General features: G+C 42.7%; 1 protein-coding gene across 1 annotated transcript; it reads right to left on the bottom strand.

The window, feature by feature from the left end:
* Window positions 1–96: 96 nt before the first annotated feature.
* On the bottom strand, window positions 97–20,213 carry LOC309514093 (uncharacterized protein; the record flags this gene model as incomplete). Its single annotated transcript, XM_082190230.1, has 3 exons — window positions 19,849–20,213; window positions 579–896; window positions 97–497 (listed from the first exon to the last, which is right to left on the bottom strand). The coding sequence occupies exons 1-3, from the start codon at window positions 19,907–19,909 to the stop codon at window positions 97–99; spliced, it is 780 nt and encodes a 259-aa protein (XP_082046356.1). The 5' UTR covers window positions 19,910–20,213.
* Between the last annotated feature and the right edge of the window lie 1,682 nt (window positions 20,214–21,895).

Raw genomic sequence — 21,895 nt, 5'->3', positions numbered from 1 at the left:
GACCCATAGGAGGTCAATATTGGGAATTATAAGGATTTTTATGCAGTTTATGACTTTGACCACTAATATTTTACAATTGTCAAACGTATGAAGCCATCAGAAAGAGTAGAGCCAGTGTGTGAAAGTTTTGACAAATCTGTCAGAAAAGAGTGTTTTCTCACCTGAATACTTGACAGTGTATCTGACTGAGGTCTTGAGTTCATTTCTGTGAGTAAGCCGACATCTCCACTCTCTGTTGTTATCTTCATCCTGGAGTGTTGTAGTCAGAGTGATGATGATACAGCGATAATAATCTGATGATGATAATATCTGATATCTGGAGTCTGTCTTCAGATCAACACCAGCCTGATTCACCCACAACAGCTCAACTCCCTCAGAACGAACCCAATAATCACAGGAGAGTCCAGTATCTGAATACAACTGACAGGAGAGAGTCACAGAGTGGCCTGGACTGATCTCAGTCTGTGAGGATGAAGATGATGATGACGATACTGAAACTGAACACAAGACACAAATCACAGACTCTTCAATCATCATCTGAGTTTAATAAATACTCATAAACTTAATCATAAACTTACCATGAAGAACATTCAGATAAACACGTGCATCAGGTCCTTGTTGTCTGTCATTCACATATTGTCTGCATCTGTATAATCCATAATCTTCTACTGTGACGTTCTTGATGTTCAGAGAGCAGTCAGACTCCAGACTCAGTCTCTCATGTTTCTCTGTGTCTTTTTTCTTTATCCCTCCAGCAATCAGTTCAACTCCTGCTGAATGTCTGTTGTAGATCCATGTAGTTTTAGATTTGCAGTCAGAAAGAGCATTATTACAGGACAGACGCACATTTTCACCAGAACTGATGAACACATGATCATCATCCACTCCACTGATACCTGAAACACAGCATATATCAGTGATCATTATGATATTAATAAATGAAAAAACATAAAACATACCAGCATAAAAAAGCAGAAGATTCAAATCATACAGTCTTTTTTCCGGTGTTTGATAGTTAATGCTATCATAAACATTTATGATAGCAAATGAAACGCCTCTTTAAGAAAGAATAAGAAATACCCTGACTTAATATTTAATAATGTAATATCATCATATCTTGAACTTTTGATTTCAGCTTTCTCCTAAACATTACTGGACGGCACAAGATTAGTTGATCCTCCTCTTCAACCGTAGAAAATACACTGATGTAACCCAGCAGGCAACACTGGCTAGTGGCTACCAATAAAGAGAAGTTACAAGAAAAAAGAGAGAAAAAGAGTGTTCTAGACTGAAAAGAGATTTACCCAATCACACATTGTGCTGCAGTGACTGACACCTCCGTAAGCCAACAGTAGTGGCACATTGATAAAGCCCGCCCACAGGCTGCGCGGCACTACTTCCAGCAATGAGCAGATGTGAGAGTCAGAGTCAGAGAGTTCTTCAGAAACTCCTTGCATTAAACATTAAGAGCGCCTGGAAAGTTGGACTTTGCATCAGCCTGAAGTAGTGTTGTTGAAGAGAGAGAAGAGTGAAGCAGAGATGGACAATAGATGGAATGGATTTGAGAGTGAAGCGATGTGGATAAACTTTCTTTTATGAAATAGTTATTCTATTTCGTTTTGGTGAGTGAAAATTCAGATATTAATCTGATTCATATAAAAGATAAGCCACAATTTCCAGAAAAATTCAGTAAGAGTTGAGTTTGAGCTGACCGCGTGCAATGCGTGAGCTGAATTGAATAGCACGTGGGTTAAAGCTACCACATCCCAGCTAACAGGGGACGTCCCCCGGACTTTTCGAACGTCCCCTAACGCCGCCTTCACACTGGCAGTTGAAATCAGCTCCGTAATACGCAATACGCCCCCAGCGGACGTCGTACTACACCGTTGAAAAGCTTCGGAAGCGAGTAGAACAAAAATGGCGGAGAGATTAACGGTTGATTTTGTCGGTGTCAGAATGTACAATTCTGTATGATCTCTCTGATGAGGGTTATAGAGACATTAATCGGACGGCTGCTGCGTGGAGGAAAGTTCCCCAGGACGTTGATATGTCAGGTCGGCTAAATGTGATATAGTGGTATATAGGGCTTTTAATTGTATTAACTGCCCTAATAACGTTAGAAAATCATGAAAATAAAAAAATGACATGACAACTTATCGTTATAAAATCATTATTTATTTGATTAAAAGTTGAGAATTCAGGTTTGTTTATCAGTACCATAGCAACGCTAACTTCCGCTGGAATTGTCGGATAGGAACCGTCCGTAGCCTTTCGCAAGAGTTCAATTTTTTGAACGCATCCGGATGACCAACGGACACGATTTTTTTCGCACCGCACTCGTTCGGACCCGGTTCGCACCCATTCGCATGCGGTCTGCGAATCTCCATAGGAAATGAATGACTTCCGGTCGTTTCGTAGCCGTATCGGAGCTGATTTCAACTGCCAGTGTGAAGGCGGCGTTAGGTCCGCATTAGGTCCGGTTTGTAACGTTCGCTGACGGACATTCTGATGACGTCCGCATTTGGTCCGCTTTGTAACGTTCCCGAGCGGACCTTCGGAGGACGTCCGTATTTGGTCCGCTTTGTAACGTTCGCTGATGGACGTTCTGATGACATTTGTCCGGGCCAGTTTGTGAACGTCTATTTCGTCCCTCACCAGCCATTTCCATGACAACACAATCCAGTCGCCCATGCCTTTGATTTTTATCATTAGACCGGACATCTTGCAACTCAGACAAACAAATAATTAAACTAAAATATAAACCCATATTGGATTTAAAAGGAGATTTGTTTATCCATTAAATTAACTGTGATAATGGATTTTATCTAAAAACCATGTTTTTTTTACATTTAGTACAAGTACTTCAAACGAAATAAACTTATAACCCGTTTTCTGAGTAACATTGAGAATATCTCTATAGATTGTTGCAACACCGCCGCCACGACCAATCATACGGGGCTCATGCTTATAACAGTATCCTGATGGACTCATTTAGACCGAAATAATCATTTGGTTTAAGCCAGGTTTCAGTAAGGCAAAGTACATCGAAGCTATTATCTGTGACTATTTCATTTACAATAACTGCCTTAGGTGTGAGTGATCTAATGTTTAGAAGACCTAGCTTTAGAAATAGTTTTTGTTCACTAATAGCAAAATTTTCTGTTTTAATAACAATTAGATTTTTCCTAGATCCTGCAGTAGATTTATTATTTGATCTCACTAAACGAGGAATAGACACGGTTTCTATGCAATGTTCTACACTAGTATTTATATCAGTTAAATTGGTGCAGCAGAGACTATGATTTGGACTTTTGGTTACTAGTCAAAGGGTATTTAACATTTTGGAGATGTTATCCGACAGAAGATCTGCTCCGAATTTGCTTGGGTGTAAGCCATCAGCACGGAAAAGCCTAGGACGCTCCCAAAACAGATTCCAATTATTTACAAAGAGCAGTTTCTGCTCATTGCACCATGACATTAACCATTCATTTAGCGCAAATAATCTGCTGAACTTTTCATGCCCTAGTCGGTACGTGGGAAGCGGTCCTGACACAATGATCATTGTTTCAGGCGATGTGCTGCGTACCATATCGATCAGGCTCCTGAAGTCTTTCTTCAGAACCTCCGTCTGGCGCAGCCTAATGTCGTTCACTCCCGCGTGCAGGACCACAGTTCCGACACGCTCGTCACCGTTCAGAATCTCGGGAACGCGAGCAGCGATTTCAGAAACACGAGCACCAGGAAAGCAGTGACTGTGCACCTTACTTTTACCTAGGGGTGTGCGATATGACGATTTTTGATCGTGGACGATTAAAATGTCTCCACGATCTGCTTTTGAAGAAATATCGTAGAATCGTGCATTCTCAGTTGCTGTTCTGGTGCCTCTGTCCCAACATACTGAACAACACGACGTATATTCATATAAAATGTTAACGCAGCGGAACGGGACACTGCAGTTCACAAAAGTTCATAATTTGCATGTGCTTTAATGCCTTGTCGGTTAAACATTTAATTCGCGTGCTTATGCGCTGTTCTAACGTGTGTGTTTCTAGCCTGTCTACCAGCGCCTGGATACTGGACTAAGTTATCTTTCGAGTCTTATTGTGCTAATACTGTCAAATACACACAAGGTTTACATAAACAAAGTCGGTTATGTCTAAAGTGAAAGCAAACTTGAGAAAATTGAGAGAAAATCTGCTTGTCAAATGCGTGTATATTAGACGCGTTGCGCGCAGCTCTTAAAGAGACAGTAGTAACAGTAAACACGCTGCCGCTTGTCCTTGAAGGGATAGTTCACCCAAAAAAAAAAATTTCTCTCATTATTTACGCACTCTAATGTTGTTCCAAACCTGTATTAATTTCCTTCTAACATTTTCTAATATTTTTCTAATATTAATATTTTGAAGAATGTGGCTATCCAAACAGTAGCTGGTCCCCATTGACTTCCATAGGAGAAAAATATACTATGGAAGTCACTGGGGTACATCAACTGTTTGGTTACCCACATTCTTCCAAATAACTTTTATTTTCAACAGAAGAAAGAAACTTATTCGAGTTTAAAACAATTTGAGAGTAAATTATGACAATTTGAATTTTTAGGAGAACTATCCCTTTAATGTTAATAAAACAACAAAATGCAAAGAGAAAATCACTCACTGCTCTTGACTGATAACTTTAATAGTAGCTTTAATAAGTATCAATGTATAATTTATACAGTGAAGTCTATGTTTTGTTTTATTTTCATATTTGTTAATTTAATTACTTTCTTCAATGCTACTGTTAAATACACCTACTGTAGCTGAAAACATAAAGTACTGTTTATTTAATTTGTATATTAAGTTGTGTATGTGTAATATGTATCTTTGATCTTAATATTTAATAACAAAGAAAATAATGAAAAAAAAATTATCTTCGCCCCTGTCTGCCATTCTTTTTTTTTTTTCTTTTTTTTTTTTTTTTGCAATTTTTGTAAAAAGCCTAAGGCTTTGTTTTTAAAATATGGACATTAGTTTGGCTGTAATGCTCAGTCACAAAATAGTAAAACCAACATAAAAAAGAATCGTGATAAAAATCGTGAATCGTGATTTTCCTGAAAAAAATCGTGATATGATATTTTTGCCATATCGCCCACCCCTACTTTTACCTAACGTAGCGTGTACGTGCCGAACGATGGAATCGCCGATGATCACAGCATCGCGTTCTGTTTCGCGAAGAGGGGAGAAGCGGTTTTGTAACGTTAATCACTGATTTGTGTACATCGGCGCGTGATGTTTCAAGAGCTAAACGCCGGTCTCTTAGCTCGGCCTGTCTCAATAAAAGGTTGTGGATCTGTTTCTCAACAGCTTCCAGCTCAGACTGCAGTGCGTGCAGCTCAAATGTGTCCTCACCTGCACCAAAAGGTAGACTACTTACATCTGATATATTCGCCATTTTAACAGATGGACAGTGAGTTAGCAACGAAGCTACCAGTGATGCTATCAATATTAATACTAATTTATGACTGAAGTCTTGGATATAATCCGTCTTTTTAGTGGTAAGGGTGTAGAGTAGACGCACGATAGGCGAAAAACTGTTTGTTTGTAAGTGAGTGTGGAGAAGACGCGTTCAGCCGTGATCCACTGGAGTAACCTATAAGAGTATCCGGAGTTGGATCACTAAAAGGCTTGAGACGCGTCTGCTCAACAGTCCGCGTTGTAACTATGAGGTTTGAGCAGTAGTGCTTCTCAGTGAGGAAAAGTAGAAAATGTTCGTTGTAAGTCAGTTTAAAGAGAAAAATCAAGAATTATAAATCAAATCGATAGAGCTCCAAAGACAACAACACGTTCAGACGCAACGCATGCGCATTCATGTGCAACTAGCACTCCCCTTGAGAGTAGAGCCTGAAAACCCAGTCAAAGCGAACATAGGCGCAGCGCCGCCTCACTGTTTGAATGATGCTGATGCCGATTCTGCAGAGACGATATCTGTGAAATTCCCCATGTCTGCTATGCACCCTCCAGGAATTCAGAGGGTGGTGATGGAACACATTGTGAGAACAAGTGACTCCATGTCCTCGCAAAGTGCCCCATTTCGTCTAAAAGCTTTCTCTGGAAGGAGCCCCCGCCCATGTAATGAGGCTGACTTCGACACCTGGCGGGCAAGCGTTGATTACCTGCAAAACGATCCATCCCTTCCTGAGTCGCACAAGACACGGAAAATTCTGGACAGCTTGTTACCGCCCGCTTTAGACATAATCAAGCATGTGAGCCCGAACACTCCATCGTCAGAGTGTCTTAGGCTGGTGGAGTCCGTCTATGGGTCAGTGGAGGACAGAGACGAATTATTAGCCAAGTTTATAAGCACCCTGCAGAATCCTGGCGAAAGGTCATCCGCCTACCTTCACAGATTGCATGTAATTATGAGTGCTGCCATCAAACGGAACGGAGTTGCAGAGAGTGAACGAGACCATTGTCTGTTGAGGCAGTTCTGCTGTGGCTGCTGGGACAATGCCCTGATAGCTGATCTGCAGCTCGAAAAGAGAAAAGCAGACCCACCTCCTTTTGCTGAATTAGCCATACTCATCTGTTAGGGCTGGGCGATATGGCCTAAAAAAAAAAATCCCAGATTTTTTTCACAAAAAATCCGATTTACGATTTAAATCGATTAATTTTTCTTCCCTTACTTAAAATCAATCTGCAGATGACAAAGAAATTGTTCAGTTTTAACTTTATTTTGTTTTGATTTTCCCTTCTGGGATTTGATCTGGATTTCCCCCTTGGGGTTAAAGTGCAATCAGAAACAACAAGCCAAAAAGACAAGATGGCAGACCCTGCCTTCGTAAACAGTGAAAATGCATACAGTAACATAACGTAACATAACATGAAATGGGTGGATTGGGATTGGGGGGGGATGTGAATTTTTTTTTTACAGAATTTTATTAAGTTTAGTGACAACACAATGTTTACATGGTACAATGACTGGTATGCTACTGTTTTTATTATTGCTTTCACAATTTCAATTCAATTCTTGTGATTTGATTCTATACTAGGTACTGTAGATACATGTTAATTTAAAGCCCTGTCAGCTGACAGAAGTAAATCTGGTTTGTAATAAGTGAAGCTGGTAATGCTGTTTGTGGGGATGTTTAATGAAGTTGGAGCCTGACATCAAACAAATGTTGTCAACCCAGTTTTCATTTTCAACCAAAATTTGACGTATGAGCGATGTTGGAGTCCATGTCCAATAACATTTCTAGCTGGGGTGACCTCATATTGTGATCATAGTATGAGAACACAGTGAGTGCACTATGAGGTTACACTTTTAGCACACTGTGACATTGTGATCATATGGAGAGATGTGAGATCAACGTGTTGACTGGGTGAGAGGGCCCAATCATAATTAATTAACTGTTAACCACTTACCAAATTCAGCTCATGATTTATTTTAAACTTACTATCAAATGCACATGATGTTCTAACACAACAAGTATTCAGCCCAGTTAAGTTGTTGTGGGACTTTTCCAGAAGTCAGAGAACGGAGGTGCAGTCAGGGTACTTCTTATTCCTTCTTAAAGAGGCAGTTTGATTTGGTTTATCCATAAAAGTTAATGAATGCATTAACTATCAAACATGTACTAACATGTAGTTAAGGCTGTAGTCATTGGTTCATGATTAGTTCATGCTTTCAATTATCATTAATTCATGTTGAATTAAGTATTAATCCAGGTATTAGTACATGATTATTATTCATATACCCTTATTGTAAAGTGTTACCGTTTTTTCCTCACTTAATGCAAACAACACACTCTCCAGAAGAAACTATTAGTCTTTATCAGAGAGCTGTTCAAATCACTGACACACTCTTGTAGAATTGAAATAATCTTGACTGTTTTTCTACCCCCTCTTTCCACCACAAGGACCATTTTGAGTTCCAAAATACACAGATAGTGATCAAGGCCTGTTGGCCAAAATGTTTGTATTTTGGGGGAAGTTCAAATTATCTGATTGGTCAGTTTAAACGTCTCACAGTTGGGTTAAAGTCACATGGTCAGGAAAGGATAAAAGAAGTTATGCTCTCTCTCTCTCTCTCTCTCTCTCTCTCTCTCTCTCTCTTTACTTCCTCTTTTCTTTCTCTCTCTCTCTCTCTCTCTTTACTTCCTCCTCCTCTCTCTCTCTCTCTCTCTCTCTCTCTCTCTCTCTCAGGAAACATTTACATGCTGGGTAAGATTAATGGTATAAGTTATCATCATCTCATACATCTATTTTGTAACTATTTTAAGTATAACTATAACCATATTTTGTCATTAAACCTTTTCAATTACAAATAATGTTCTAAATAGTTCTGATTTGGTATTGACTTTGAAGTGCTACCTATTGCAATACAATATCGTCACTCTCTATAGCAACGCTCTCCCACATATTAATCTATTGTAACTGTGCTTATTTCCGTCGTTGGTATAAGTAGCAGTGGGTGGAATAGACAAGAAATGTACAGTTCTCTTACGAGAGGTACTCTCGTACTGCGTAAATCTTACGCTAGGGGAAAATCTCTTTTCCGCGAGATACTGAAGCCAAAAAATTATCCTTAATTTTGAAATAATGTAAAACGCGTTGCGGCAGCATGCAGACACAGGCGAGACGGCTTGTGCGCCTATTGGCTGCCCTGCGGCAACTGCAGCAGCCTATCGATAAGGCCCACTCGTGACGTCAGCTCCAATGGGGGCGCTTCGCGCCCAATACGTCACGTCCAATACGTCACGTCCCGCCAGAATGGGCGTGGTCTAGGGCTATAAACATAGCTTCGAGAGGCTAGCTCACTGATTTTTCATCTCTTCAGCGAAGCTCTCGCATCGCTGGATCCGGAGAGAAGCCGCGCCGTCTGAAAAAGCCTTTCAGCGGGACGAGTCGACACTCTGAAGCCGCTGGCCGCGCCGCCTTCAGTCGCCTTCCTGTTGCGCTATCCGGCGTTATATCCTTTCTCTGCTACTGTGTTTTGTGTATGTGTGTGTGCTCGCCGCCGCGACACACACTCTCATTGCACTAAAAGAGCCGGGCGTCTTTTTCAAGACGCCCCTTTCCTGAGGATCATGCAGCTCTCGCGCTCGCGCTCGCTGACGGCGACCGCCCTCACTGCGAGCCAGTTACTGCCTGGTGACTCTGAGGACTCACCTGGCATCCTTCTCCGAGACTGCTCCTCCGCCCCCCCCCAACCCGCAAAGCTCGCCGGTGCGCCCGCTTGCCTTGCCTGCTTGGGGGATGATACCTGCTCTCCCTCTGTTCGAGCCGCGCAAACCGCGCCGTTCACAGGGGATGTCAGGAGCGGACGGTCACGGGGCTAGCTTTCTCTCTCCCTCTGTTCGAGCCGCGCAAACTGCGCCGTTCACAAGGGAGGCTGGAAGCGGACGATCGGGGTTAGTTTTTCTTTACGTTACAAGAAAGCTACCCTGCCCTTGCGCCCCATTCACGCGTCACTCACCGGCGAAAAGACAACTCAGTTCCCTGATTAGGCGACTGGAAATATCAATATTGCAGCAAACGAGCCTGTTGTAACACGCACGCTTGCAAGCAAACGCCGAAGAAAACATGTTGACGCTCTTTTATATGCTCATGCATCTATACACCTTTGTGTTCCCCCCCTGTGGCTCAGTGGCGGAATCTTAGGTTTTTCGCACGAGGGACCGGGGTTCGAATCCCGGTCTAACGGCAGATATATTATGCCGCCAATGCTTCGCTCTGTCAGTTCCCTGAAAGGCGACTGCAGATGTGCATTTTGCAGCCAACGAGCGCGCTGTACAACCCGCTCGCCTGCACCCAAACACCGTTTCTATGGTTCCCGTGCGTCACTGGCGAAAGGAGAAAAGGGTGTTTTTAGCCCCGCTGCGGCCGGGCCAACCTCCACTCCTGACACATTTCTCATTCCCCTCTTAAGTTCAGGTGACTGGAAATGTCAATATTGCAGTGAGCGAGCCTGTTGTTTTGCACGCACGCCTGCAAACAAACGCCAGCATGTTGACGCTCTTTGATAATACTCGCGCTACTGAATGTCTATGTGTCTTCCTCTGTGGTCCAGTGGTAGATCGTCAGATTTTCACGCGAGAGACCCGCGATCGAATCCCGGGTCTACCGGCAAAACACACTTTTTGCCGTCAATTCTCGCTCTGGCAGTTCCCTGAAAAGGCGACTGCAGATGTGTATTTTGCAGCCAACGAGCGCGTGGTACAACCCGTTCGCCTGCACCCAAACTCTGTTTCTATGGTTTCCGCCTCTGAAGTTCAGACGACTGGAAATGTCAATATTGCAGTGAACAAGCCTGCTGTAATACACGCACGCCTGCAAACAAACGCCAGCATGTTGACGCTTTCTGTTTCTATGGCAACTTCTCGCTCGTTCAGTTCCAGTAAATGCGACTGTTCCAGTGTATTCTGCAGTAAACAAGTCGGCGAAATAGCCCGCTTGCCTACACACAAACGCCGCTTTTACGGCTACCCAGATAAATCCCATAAGAGTGTATTTTCTGGTGTCCCGGCCACGGCCGATGGTGTTACGAATGTAGACGAAATTCCTACACACAAACACAGCCCGTCACACAGGGCTCGCGCACATGAAATCGACCCAGGTCGATTGCGCATTAAACGTGGTAAATGTGCCCACTGCCCAGTGCCCACAAACACTACGTTCCGCATATCTCAAGGTTTCTGTAAAAACAAAACCAACGTGCATTCGCTCTGCTCAGGCGGACAATGCTCTCAGTGTTGTAAATGTGCCCGCTATCCCGCGCCCACATTCACACATAGACATGACAGGTCCTACGGGACTCGCCCAGCCCTCCCCTCTCGGTTGACCACCGCAAAGGAGTCGAGCGCGGGCAATCTGCCCGCTGTTATCAGCGCGCCCCCTGCCTCGAAGCGCGACGCTTATGTTACAGCACACCGAAGCCCCTCTGTCGCTGAGCGACCAGAGCGCGCTCCGCATTCAGCCCCTAGCCATTCGTGCAGATGCATGGGCAAGGCTACCCGGGGGTTTTGAAGTGGGTGCTAGACATTATAGAAAGAGGCTATTCGCTACAGTTTCGCCGACGCCCTCGCCGCTATGTGACGCACGTCGAAGCTACGGTAAAAACAGAAGTAGCACCACCTACTTCGAGCCGAAATTTTGAAACTGTTGAGCAAAGGGGCCATAGAGCCTTTATCTCAAGCTCAGAGTGAAGGAGGGCTATACAGCAGATACTTCCTGGTACTGAAAAGAGACGGGGGTCTCAGACCCATACTAGATCTAAGGCAACTGAACAGAGTGCTTGCGAAGCAACAGTTCGGAATGCTCACGACCAGAAAAACCCTCACGCACATTCGCCGAGGAGATTGGTTTGTGTCAATAGATCTGAAAGACGCATATTTTCAAATACAAATAGCGTCACGTCACAGGCGACGTTTGAGATTCGCCTTCGAGGGCCAGGCATATCAGTGCTCAGTCCTACCGTTCGGCTTGTCTCTAGCCGCTCGCACCCCTCAGACTACAGGGCATGCGAGTATTGAACTACTTGGACGATTGGCTGATTCTAGCTCAATCTCACTCGGTGCTCATAGAGCACAGGACCATTTTGCTCGATCACCTCGAGAATCTGGGTCAATTGGGCGAAGAGTTCTCTGTCTCCCAGACAGATAATATCTTTTCTGGGCACAGAACTGGACTCGCTGTCTATGATAGCGCGACTGTCACCAGAGCGCGTACTAGACATTCAGCGCGCAGCGAGCTCTTTCCGCTGCGGCGCATCTGTCCCGCTCAAGAAATTTCAGAGGATGCTAGGTCTCATGGCCTCAGCATCATCAGTACTTCAGTTGGGCTTGCTTCGCATGCGCCCGCTACAGTTCTGGCTGAAAGCGCGAGTACCGCGCCGAGCGTGGGCTTCCGGTCTGCTTCGTCTCAAGGTCAATCAGAAATGCATCGCAGCTCTGAAACCTGGGAAAGCAAACGACTTGTACCAATCAGGTGTTAGCCTGGGGACTTCCTCGAGTGTGAAGGTAGTGTCTACGGACGCCTCCACCTTGGGATGGGGAGCACTGCTCAAGGGCAGACCGTTCTTCGGCCAATGGTCAGAACGGGAGAAGCTTCTACACATAAACTGCCTCGAAATGTTGGCAGTAGACAACGCACTGACGCGTTTTTGTCCCTAAATACGAGGACACCACGTCCTGGTCCGCTCGGACAACATGTCAGTGGTGTCCTACATAAATCGCCAGGGCGGCCTCAGGTCCCGAAACCTGCACAGGCTGACAGAACGCCTCCTGGTGTGGGCTCAGCGCAACCTGCTCTCGCCGAGAGCAGCGCATGTGCCAGGGCTCCTGAACGTAGGACCGGACAGACTGTCCAGAAACAATGTTCCGACAGGCGAATGGCCTCTACACCCACAGACAGTCCAGCTGCTGTGGAAGAAATTCGGCAGAGCGGAAGTAGACCTGTTCGCGTCTCAAGAAAACGCTCACTGTCTGGAATTTTTCTCCAAGAGCAGGGACGCGCTGGCTCACGTATGGCCCCGCCGCCCGCTCTATGCCTTTCCTCCCGTCTTTCTCCTGCCTCAGGTGATAGAACGGATCAGAGAAGGATGCTCAGTGCTACTCGTAGCGCCGTTCTGGAAAAACCAACCCTGGTTCCCAGTTCTGATGCAGCTAGCAAGCACTGCCCCATGGCCAGTGCCAGTGAGGAGGGACCTCCTCTCTCAGGCCAAGGGCTCGTTTTGGCATCCGCGCCCAGAGCTGTGGTCCCTTCATGTTTGGGCCATCAACGGGTACCCGCTGACCTCCCCAAGCGGAGTGTTAAACACGATCACGCAGGCTAGAGCTCCGTCTATGCGACGTCTCTATTCCTCGAAATGGTCAGTGTTCTCCAGCTGATGCACAGCTCGTGGCGTGTCGCCCCTAGACTGTGGGGTGACGGAGGTTCTCTCCTTCCTACAAGAGCTGTTGGACAAGGGCAGGACCCCTTCCACGCTCAAAGTGTATGTGGCGGCCATAGCAGCGTTCTCAAAAACAACGCTGGGTCAGACAGTAGGAAGGAACGATTTAGTCATCGTCTTCCTTAGAGGAGCTAAGAGACTGAATCCTCCCAGGCCTCCCTCAGTCCCTGTATGGAACCTTTCTACAGTGCTGGAAGCCATGAAAGGTGACCCATTCGAGCCTTTACAGACGATTGATCTTAAACACCTGTCTTTCAAGACAGTGTTTCTTCTGGCTCTCGCTTCAGTGAAGCGCACAGGGGACTTACACGCGCTCTCAGTAAGCGCGACGTGTATGGAGTTTGGGCCTAATGACTCAAGAGTTATACTCAAACCTAAGCACGGTTATGTTCCAAAATCCCTCAACACACCGTTTAGGGCGCAGGTCATTCCCTGTCAGCCTTACCGGTCTCTGACGAGGAAGGAGACGCAAGCTTCCTTTGCCCAGTCAGAGCATTAAGAGCTTATGTGTCTCGCACGTCTGTTTTCAGACAGACAGAGCAGCTCTTTGTTTTCACTCTACGGACGTTCTAAGGGACTTGCCGTGTCGAAACAGAGCCTATCCAGTTGGATAGTTGATGCTATAGCGCTGGCTTATACCTCTAAGGGCTTACAGTGCCCATTTGGAGTCAGAGCACACTCCACGAGAGGCGTGGCCTCGTCGTGGGCTTGGTCTAGTGGGATTGCCTTGCAAGATATCTGTATGGCGGCAGGCTGGGCCTCCCCGTCTACATTTATAAGGTATTATAACCTAGAGGTTCCCGCCTTGCAGGCTAAGCTGCTTTCGGTCTAAAATCGGTACTGTCTGCCCTGATGTGTTCGGGCCAGAATACTGAAACTGCTTGAGCAAATGCTCGCTGTTGGATCGCGCAGCTCTATGGGCAGTGTGTAAGACCCACTATATTCGTCAGTCCAGGCCGGGGGTCGCCCTGACTGTACGACACATCATCAGTATAACTGCTCCTTATAAGATGTTATATTATTACAGGAATGATGCTATTCTAGCCACTCTTTCCTGGGCTCTCTGTGAGTCCATTATGATCATGTACTATATGAGCCCGGGCACTTGCCCTTGGGACTTTGGTGCTGGATCTTAGCATGCACGGCGTTTTACACTGTTTCCCCTAGCGTAAGATTTACGCAGTACGAGAGTACCTCTCGTAAGAGAACGTACTCGGTTACTAACGTAACCTCGGTTCTCTCTAGAGAGGAAACGAGTACTGCGTATCTTGCCGTGCCTGCACACGCTCTGGTTCGCTTCGGCGATGAAAAACCAGTGAGCTAGCCTCTCGAAGCTATGTTTATAGCCCTAGACCACGCCCATTCTGGCGGGACGTGACGTATTGGGCGCGAAGCGCCCCCATTGGAGCTGACGTCACGAGTGGGCCTTATCGATAGGCTGCTGCAGTTGCCGCAGGGCAGCCAATAGGCGCACAAGCCGTCTCGCCTGTGTCTGCATGCTGCCGCAACGCGTTTTACATTATTTCAAAATTAAGGATAATTTTTTGGCTTCAGTATCTCGCGGAAAAGAGATTTTCCCCTAGCGTAAGATTTACGCAGTACTCGTTTCCTCTCTAGAGAGAACCGAGGTTACGTTAGTAACCGAGTACGTTTTCTACCATCTTGCTGACAACTTTTCTTTAGTCATTCGGCAGTCTTGCAGCTTGAACCACTGCAGGAAATCCACCCTTACACTCTTAACCCTCTGGGGACCAAAAACGCGCCCCGCGTATTGCTAGTTTTTTTTTTTTTTTTTGCAATGTAAAATAAGCTCAAACTGCTCTGTTCATTTTGATCTTTCATTTTCGTGTTATACATCAATCGATCCTGTTCAGTTTCTATTTTTTTTCTGTATACTCACAATAAAAATAAAGTGTTGTGCTTTTTGCCAAATAAAGAAAAATAAACATGATTCAAGTTCTGCACTCTCTCTGTCTGTGAAGTCCAATTTGAAACGCGTTCGAAAATTATCTGATACTCCGCAAAAATTCAGTCAAACAGATAAACATACCCACGGGCATAAAGCTTGAAATCGCTTCTCTTAAATTAAGTAATTTATATAAAAAACAAATATTCTCAGCTGGTGAAATCTGTATTAAAAGAGAGCGATTCCAGTCGAGCTTATTAGAGCTCATTCAAATGTAATGTAACCACGCCCCGGAGAGCGAGCGCTATTCAAACGCAAATTCTGAACCATTTCAGACCTGTGAAACGCCCACATCAGCTGTAAACACATGCAGCGTGCCGCGAGTGAGGCATAGCCTACCTAATAATCCTGGAGAAAAGTTTCCTGAGAACAGTGCTGATATGAGGAGCAATAGATGAGGAGTGAGGTAGGCTAAGTTATCTTTTCTCAAATGTTGTGTGGAATAACGTTATGGAATAACGTTAGTGTAGGCCTATGTAAAAGATGAATCGTGTTTCTATAATATGAATCGCGTTTCTGTGAGATGAATGAAGGGTACATATTTGTAAAGACTGTTTAGCCTCAATATGAATCGCGTGTCTGTGTGTGAAAGAATAAACCTCTTTAATCAACTAAAATGCTTTGTTATAGCCTACGTTACTGAGATGAGTAAAAATCGACTGAAATATGTTGAAATAAAATGTCTTTGTATAAGCAACGTATTAAACTAGGGGTGGTGGCGCAATGGATAAGACACATGCCTTTGGTGTGAGAGACCCGGGTTCGAAACCACTGTGAGACACCAATGTGTCCCTGAGCAAGACACTTAACCCCTAGTTGCTCCAGAGGCGTGCGACCTCTGACATATATAGCAATTGTAAGTCGCTTTGGATAAAAAGCGTCAGCTAAATGAATAAATGTAAATGTAAACTGCAAATTAACATTTATATGCCCTAATATTTCATAAAAACAACGTTACAGTCAGGCGAAATATGAAAGAACATTTTGTTGACTAGATTTGGGTACAGTTTTTACTGTAGAATATACTGCCACATCAAATATAGAATATATATATATATTAGGGGTGTAACGATACACGTATTCGTATTGAACCGTTCGGTACGAGGCTTTCGGTTCAGTTTTCGGTACGCATTTTCAAACCGAACGGTTCGTTGGACCATTTTTCCTGCCGACCAAAATTTTGTTATTTCACATGTAGGCGCATTGCGCGTGGCAAGCGCGCTCATAATGTAAGAGATGCCGGCGCGACCACAATATTGGCCAACATCAAATGGCAAACGTAATGCAAGCGGAACGAAACTGCTCGTTATTGTGTGGTTGAAGGACCGTTTATCAGTTTGCGAGCCGATCGTGATCATGCGACACTGTTACTACACAGCGCTAATAAGAGATCCAGTAAAGAAAGCATTTGAACTCTCCACACAAGTAATAACATCGCTGCGAGATCTAGTGAGAAACATTCACATTTCTCCGTTATTAACGGATCAAACAGCGCTGACGTGGAAACCTGGAAGAAACATTGTGCCATGAATGAACTATCCAGTGTCCACAGATCAGCAACATTCACCATGGATTTACTGTAGTAACACTAACTGCAACCATAGAGACAGAGCGTATTTAGGCCACACCCACACCCAGGGGGAAAACAAACCAACCGTCCCCATTGACTTTGCATTGCGAGAGGCTGCCTCCTTGTCATTCCTTGCTTCTAACAAAAGACAGAAAAATGCCTAAAAGCTGCTTTGTGACAAGGTGTACAGCAAAGAAGCTAAAAAAACCAGAAATAAGTTTTTATTAGCTCTCGACCCCAAAAAACGAGTGTTCAGGACATAAAAGTGGATACAGGCAGTTGAGACAGAGCGTCACGTGTCTCATTACTCTGAGAACTAACGTACGTCCGCTGGAGGAGACCGTAATCGGCAACACAGGATAGTTTATCTTACAGAAATATAATATATAAAACTGACATTTGGATATTTGGCTCACCAGTGACCAAATGTTTAACTGTATTTTTAGTGCATACTGAGTGTCAGGATGCCACAATTTACCCATTCGTTCCAGCCTGTATCCACTTTTATGTCCTCAAACGCTCGTTTTTTGGGGTCGACAGCTTATGAAAACTTATTTCTGGGTTTCTTAGCTTGTTTGCTGTACACCTTGTCACATAGCAGCTTTTAGGCATTATGCTGTCTTTTCTTAGAAGCAAGAAATGACAAGGAGGCAGCCTCTCGCAATGCAAAGTCAATGGAGACAGTTGGTTTGTTTTCCCCCTTGGTGGGCGTGGTCTTCAGATTATGACGCGTTGCGCTCTGTCTCTATGGAAGTTTGGCAGGAATAGTAGGCTATAATGCCTTCAAGTAACATTACGTCGGTTTTATTTTGACATTATGAATACAATTGCTGCCCTCAAATGTTAATCTGAACTAAAATAAACCTTTGTTTATAACTACTACAATATTACATTTCATTTTTTCGAAGGAGCTGTTTTGTTTTATGTGCTCCTAAGAAGAGTCAATTATAGCTCCAGAATTGCTCAAAGAAAAAAAAAAAAAATCATACTTTATGATGTTAGTTTTAATAAAAAAAAGAATTAAAAAAATTAAATCAAGGAAATTTCTCTGGCATTTCTTTCTTTTTGCTGTATCGAAAACGTACCGAACCGTGACACAAGTGTATCGTATCGAACCGAACCGTGAATTTTGTGAACCGTTACACCCCTAATATATATATATATTAGAGGTGGGCATAGATTATTTTTTTTAATCTAGATTAATTTTGAAATTAATCTAGATTAATCTAGATTAAAATGGCTCATTTGAATTCTGCCGAAGGCATTCAGAATATGTGTGCTACCCAAATAATGACTATAAAAGTAAGTCTTTGAGAACGGGTTTCTCAAGCCAGGTGGCGCATTAGACCAGGGACTCATCTCCTGTTTCCAAAATGCATCACAAACTGCTTGAGAAAGCTGTTCTACTCATAGACTGTAAAAGGTTACTACTGTACCGTTACCGTCCATAGGCAACATTAGGTAGGCCTATGTTATTATCAACTACTATAGGCTATCAATTAGGGATGGGCGATATGGCCTAAAATCTATATTGTGATATACATTGCAGCCTCTTGCGATAACGATATACAGTATATTATAATAAAACCATTTCAGAACAGATTACACAGACCCATGCTAAACAACTGCTAAATGTATTTTTTTTTAAAGGGTGTATGTAGTTTTGAGAACATATATTTTGCAAAACTGTAAGTATACAACATAATTTTGCAGATAAATAAAATGTAAGTACACTAGCTGCAGAGACTTAAGTAGGTCTAATGTTTATTATCGCTTGGAGTTTATGAAACCCCAAATTTAAAATTAGAATATTGTCTAACTGATGTCTTTTCAGTTAAAAAGAAACACAACAACGATTCTTAAAATCGAGATTATGTGCTACACCACTAAGATATATTGGAATGGGAATAATACGCGCGCGCTGGTATTCAGTGATATCATGTTTCGTTTTGAATTTGAGGTGGTCGAACGGATTAGTCGTGTGTTAACTTACCGAACTGTTACCCCACACACTCTGTATATAGTTTGCTGCTGCTCGTCTGACGGCTTAAACCCGAACCAAGTCCAAATAATGGATGTTGCACCGATCTTTTTCACCAGCTTTCACTTTCAGCCGTGTTTACTTAAGATGACGACGAATATGCGTTGCAGCCGGGTTTACCTCGCGGCCGCGGGTAGATTGCGTCATCATAGCTTGTGTAGTATATAGAGCCATCTCCCAACCCAACTTGGAGAATAGATTAACGGCGATATTTTTTTTGTCTCGCGTTAACGCAGCACGTTAACGCCGATAACGGCCCACCACTAATATATATATATATATATATATATATATATATATATATATATATATATATATATATATATATATATATATAAAATACTATTTTTGTCAAAAATAAAGTCATCAACTAAGATGTTAGATGTTCCAATGTTGGCTATATTCAAACTAATGAATACATAGATAAAATGTAGGCCTATAATATTTTTTTTACAAAGAAAGAGTACACTTGAATAATTGTTGAAATTGTAATTATTGTTGTAATTGTAACCTTATAAAATAGCTAAACATATTTACAAGATAGATGTAATCAAAATCTTATATGGTCAATATAAGTCTTCTTCTAAATATATCTTTTGTCATTGCATTCATTCTTGTGCCTCAGTCAGTGTCACACCTGAATGAATGGATCATTATGCAAGTAATTACGCATAATGGGTGGGACATTGTATTCTCAGGTGTAAACCACTCCTCCTTCACGCCCCCCTCACATATTGGCTTTCCAAGCAAAACCTGTCTTACACAATTTAAATCAATGTATTGTTTTATGTGAACGATAAAGCAAGACAATTTTCACTTAATTTTGAAGCCAGAACTCGAAGTGAAAACATCCATTAGTCAAAAGTCTTGTGGACACATATTTAGTATGTGTTTTGTGGTCTTATTTCAACAACTTTCATTTTAATTTTTTTCAATAACCACGCATAAACATTATTCTCTTAAAAATACAAACATCTACATACATGTTGCTCACATATTATGCTAGCCCCGTTTGTGCTATATAGAGTGAATTTACACCTTTGCCATTAACATGTTTATAAATAACTGAAAAAAGCACAAATGTCAGGGCATGTCAGAACATCTCAAGGGCCCCAAAAACACCTTGGTCCCCAGAGGGTTAATATGAAGATAATTCTTCATCATCAGATGTTTGAGTGACACTATGTCCAGTATCAGGAATAATACAGTATGATCTGTGTTTATCAATACACAACTCTGAGATCACAACGTGAATGTGTGCAAGAATAAACTGAGCATGTTCAAATGAACTCTTTCCAGACTAATTCCACTAAATGTCTTTAGAGAAAATACAGATTTCTTTACCTGTGAGAAGTGAAGAGAGAATGATCAGTCCCAGCAGACACAGATCACACTTATCAGCCATTTTGTGTTTCTGTCAGTCTTCCTCTTCATTATATATAGTTACAGCTCTTCCTTTAAACATCATCAGCTCCTCCTCTGGTTGGTAACTTCCTCTGATCTCATCAGTGTTTAGTCCTGACTCTATGACACAGCTGAAGAAGCGATCAGAAAGATCTCTGGTGTAAAACTGTGTTGACTTTGAAAAGCTCTGGATCAGAAAGTGAGCTGAACTGTACAGTGGCGTCCAGAAACCAACCAAGTCCATAAAGAAGTGTTATGTTTGACACTGAACAAAGTGCTTTGAATGAACAGATCCACACAAATCAATACAAACATATATTTATCCTCTCATTAGCAATGTTTCCATCACCCTGTTTTTATGCATATTTTGAAGTATTGCATCAGAAACGAGTGATGGAAACGCAAAATTTATAAACTTTGGATGTTTGGATGGAAACCCAGCTATTGTAGCTACTGATTATTTGTCAGAGAAAACAATTTCTACATAATGAAATATATTTATTTTTAAGTGACCCAATACAGTGTCCTCAGAGTAATTTTAATGTGTCTATTTTTTATTTATTTATTTATTACACTTTTTTTCCCCCCCATCACATCACTAACACATTGTGTTGCTAAATGTGTGTGTGTACCATGAAGCTTTTATTAGGCTACTAAGTTTGTGCTTGTGAAACCACAAATTCACAACCTCCAGAAGTGTTTCACTGACAGATGCGTCAAGATCACACTTCATCTATACACAGCAAAAACTCCAGTGTTAAATTAACTCTCCTGGGAATTTATCTTAGACCACACTCAAAAAGTGTTAAAATAAGGGTACATTAAAAAGTCAAGGGCCCAACTAAAGCAAAGCGTTCAGTATTTCCGCTTGCAAATTCCGTCATGTTAAAAGCGCACCCTATGATTTATCAGCACCGTATCAGTGCTGAAGCTGCTCACACTAACATGGGATGAGTTGTGTTTAATAAATCCTCACTATGATTTTATTAATTTATCATGTGAGTGGAGTGAGTTACACTAGCTGTATGATTATTTTGCATCAGACAACAGACTGTACAAGACCAGTCATATGTATCAAACTCACTGACAAATCTGACTAAAGAGCTTTTTTTGATGATAATATGTGTGATGATAAAGCAGTCTGTGAGAGCCAGTGCAAACCACTGAAGCGAGAGACTGATGATGTGTGACAGTGATCATGTGATCATGAACCTTGTGTAGAAGCTGCTGCTGTAGTTCGGCTTGATGTCTTCTCAGAGTTTGAGCTTCTGACTGGAGTCAGTGTTGTTGAAGCGACTGGAGCTGCAGAAGATGAATGTTCAGACGCATCAGGACATTAACATCATATTTTCATATTGATCATGACATGCAGTTTGTGTTCAATCATCACAGCTTACAGTGGCAGTAGTTGAGAAGAGAGATGTTACTGTATCATTTATTCCTGGTTTATATGAGAGTGAAACACAGTGAGCTGCTTCCCATAAACCTTCAGCTTTCCTGAATCAATGACATTATTAAGCCTTAGAATTCCTCAAACTGCATACAAATCCTTATAATTCCCAATATTGACATCCCTCATGGGTCATACATGAAATATTGCATAAATCAGAAGAGTCTATTTTAGCCTAGTATGACCCATAGGAGGTCAATATTGGGAATTATAAGGATTTTTATGCAGTTTATGACTTTGACCACTAATATTTTACAATTGCCAAACATATGAAGCCATCAGGAAGAGTAGAGCCAGTGTGTGAAAGTTTTGACAAATCTGTCTGAAAAGAGTGTTTTCTCACCTGAATACTTGACAGTGTATCTGACTGAGGTCTTGAGTTGATTTCTGTGAGTAAGCCGACATCTCCACTCTCTGTTGTTATCTTCATTCAGGAGTGTTGTAGTCAGAGTGATGATACAGCGATATGATGATGATGATGATAATATCTGATATCTGGAGTCTGTCTTCAGATCAACACCAGCCTGATTCACCCAC

This window comes from Leuciscus leuciscus (assembly GCF_965113295.1).
Source record: "Leuciscus leuciscus genome assembly, chromosome: 1".
NCBI lineage: Eukaryota > Metazoa > Chordata > Actinopteri > Cypriniformes > Leuciscidae > Leuciscus > Leuciscus leuciscus.
The sequence above is the reverse complement of the archived record's forward strand: the minus strand, read 5'-3'. Positions and strand labels throughout refer to the sequence as shown.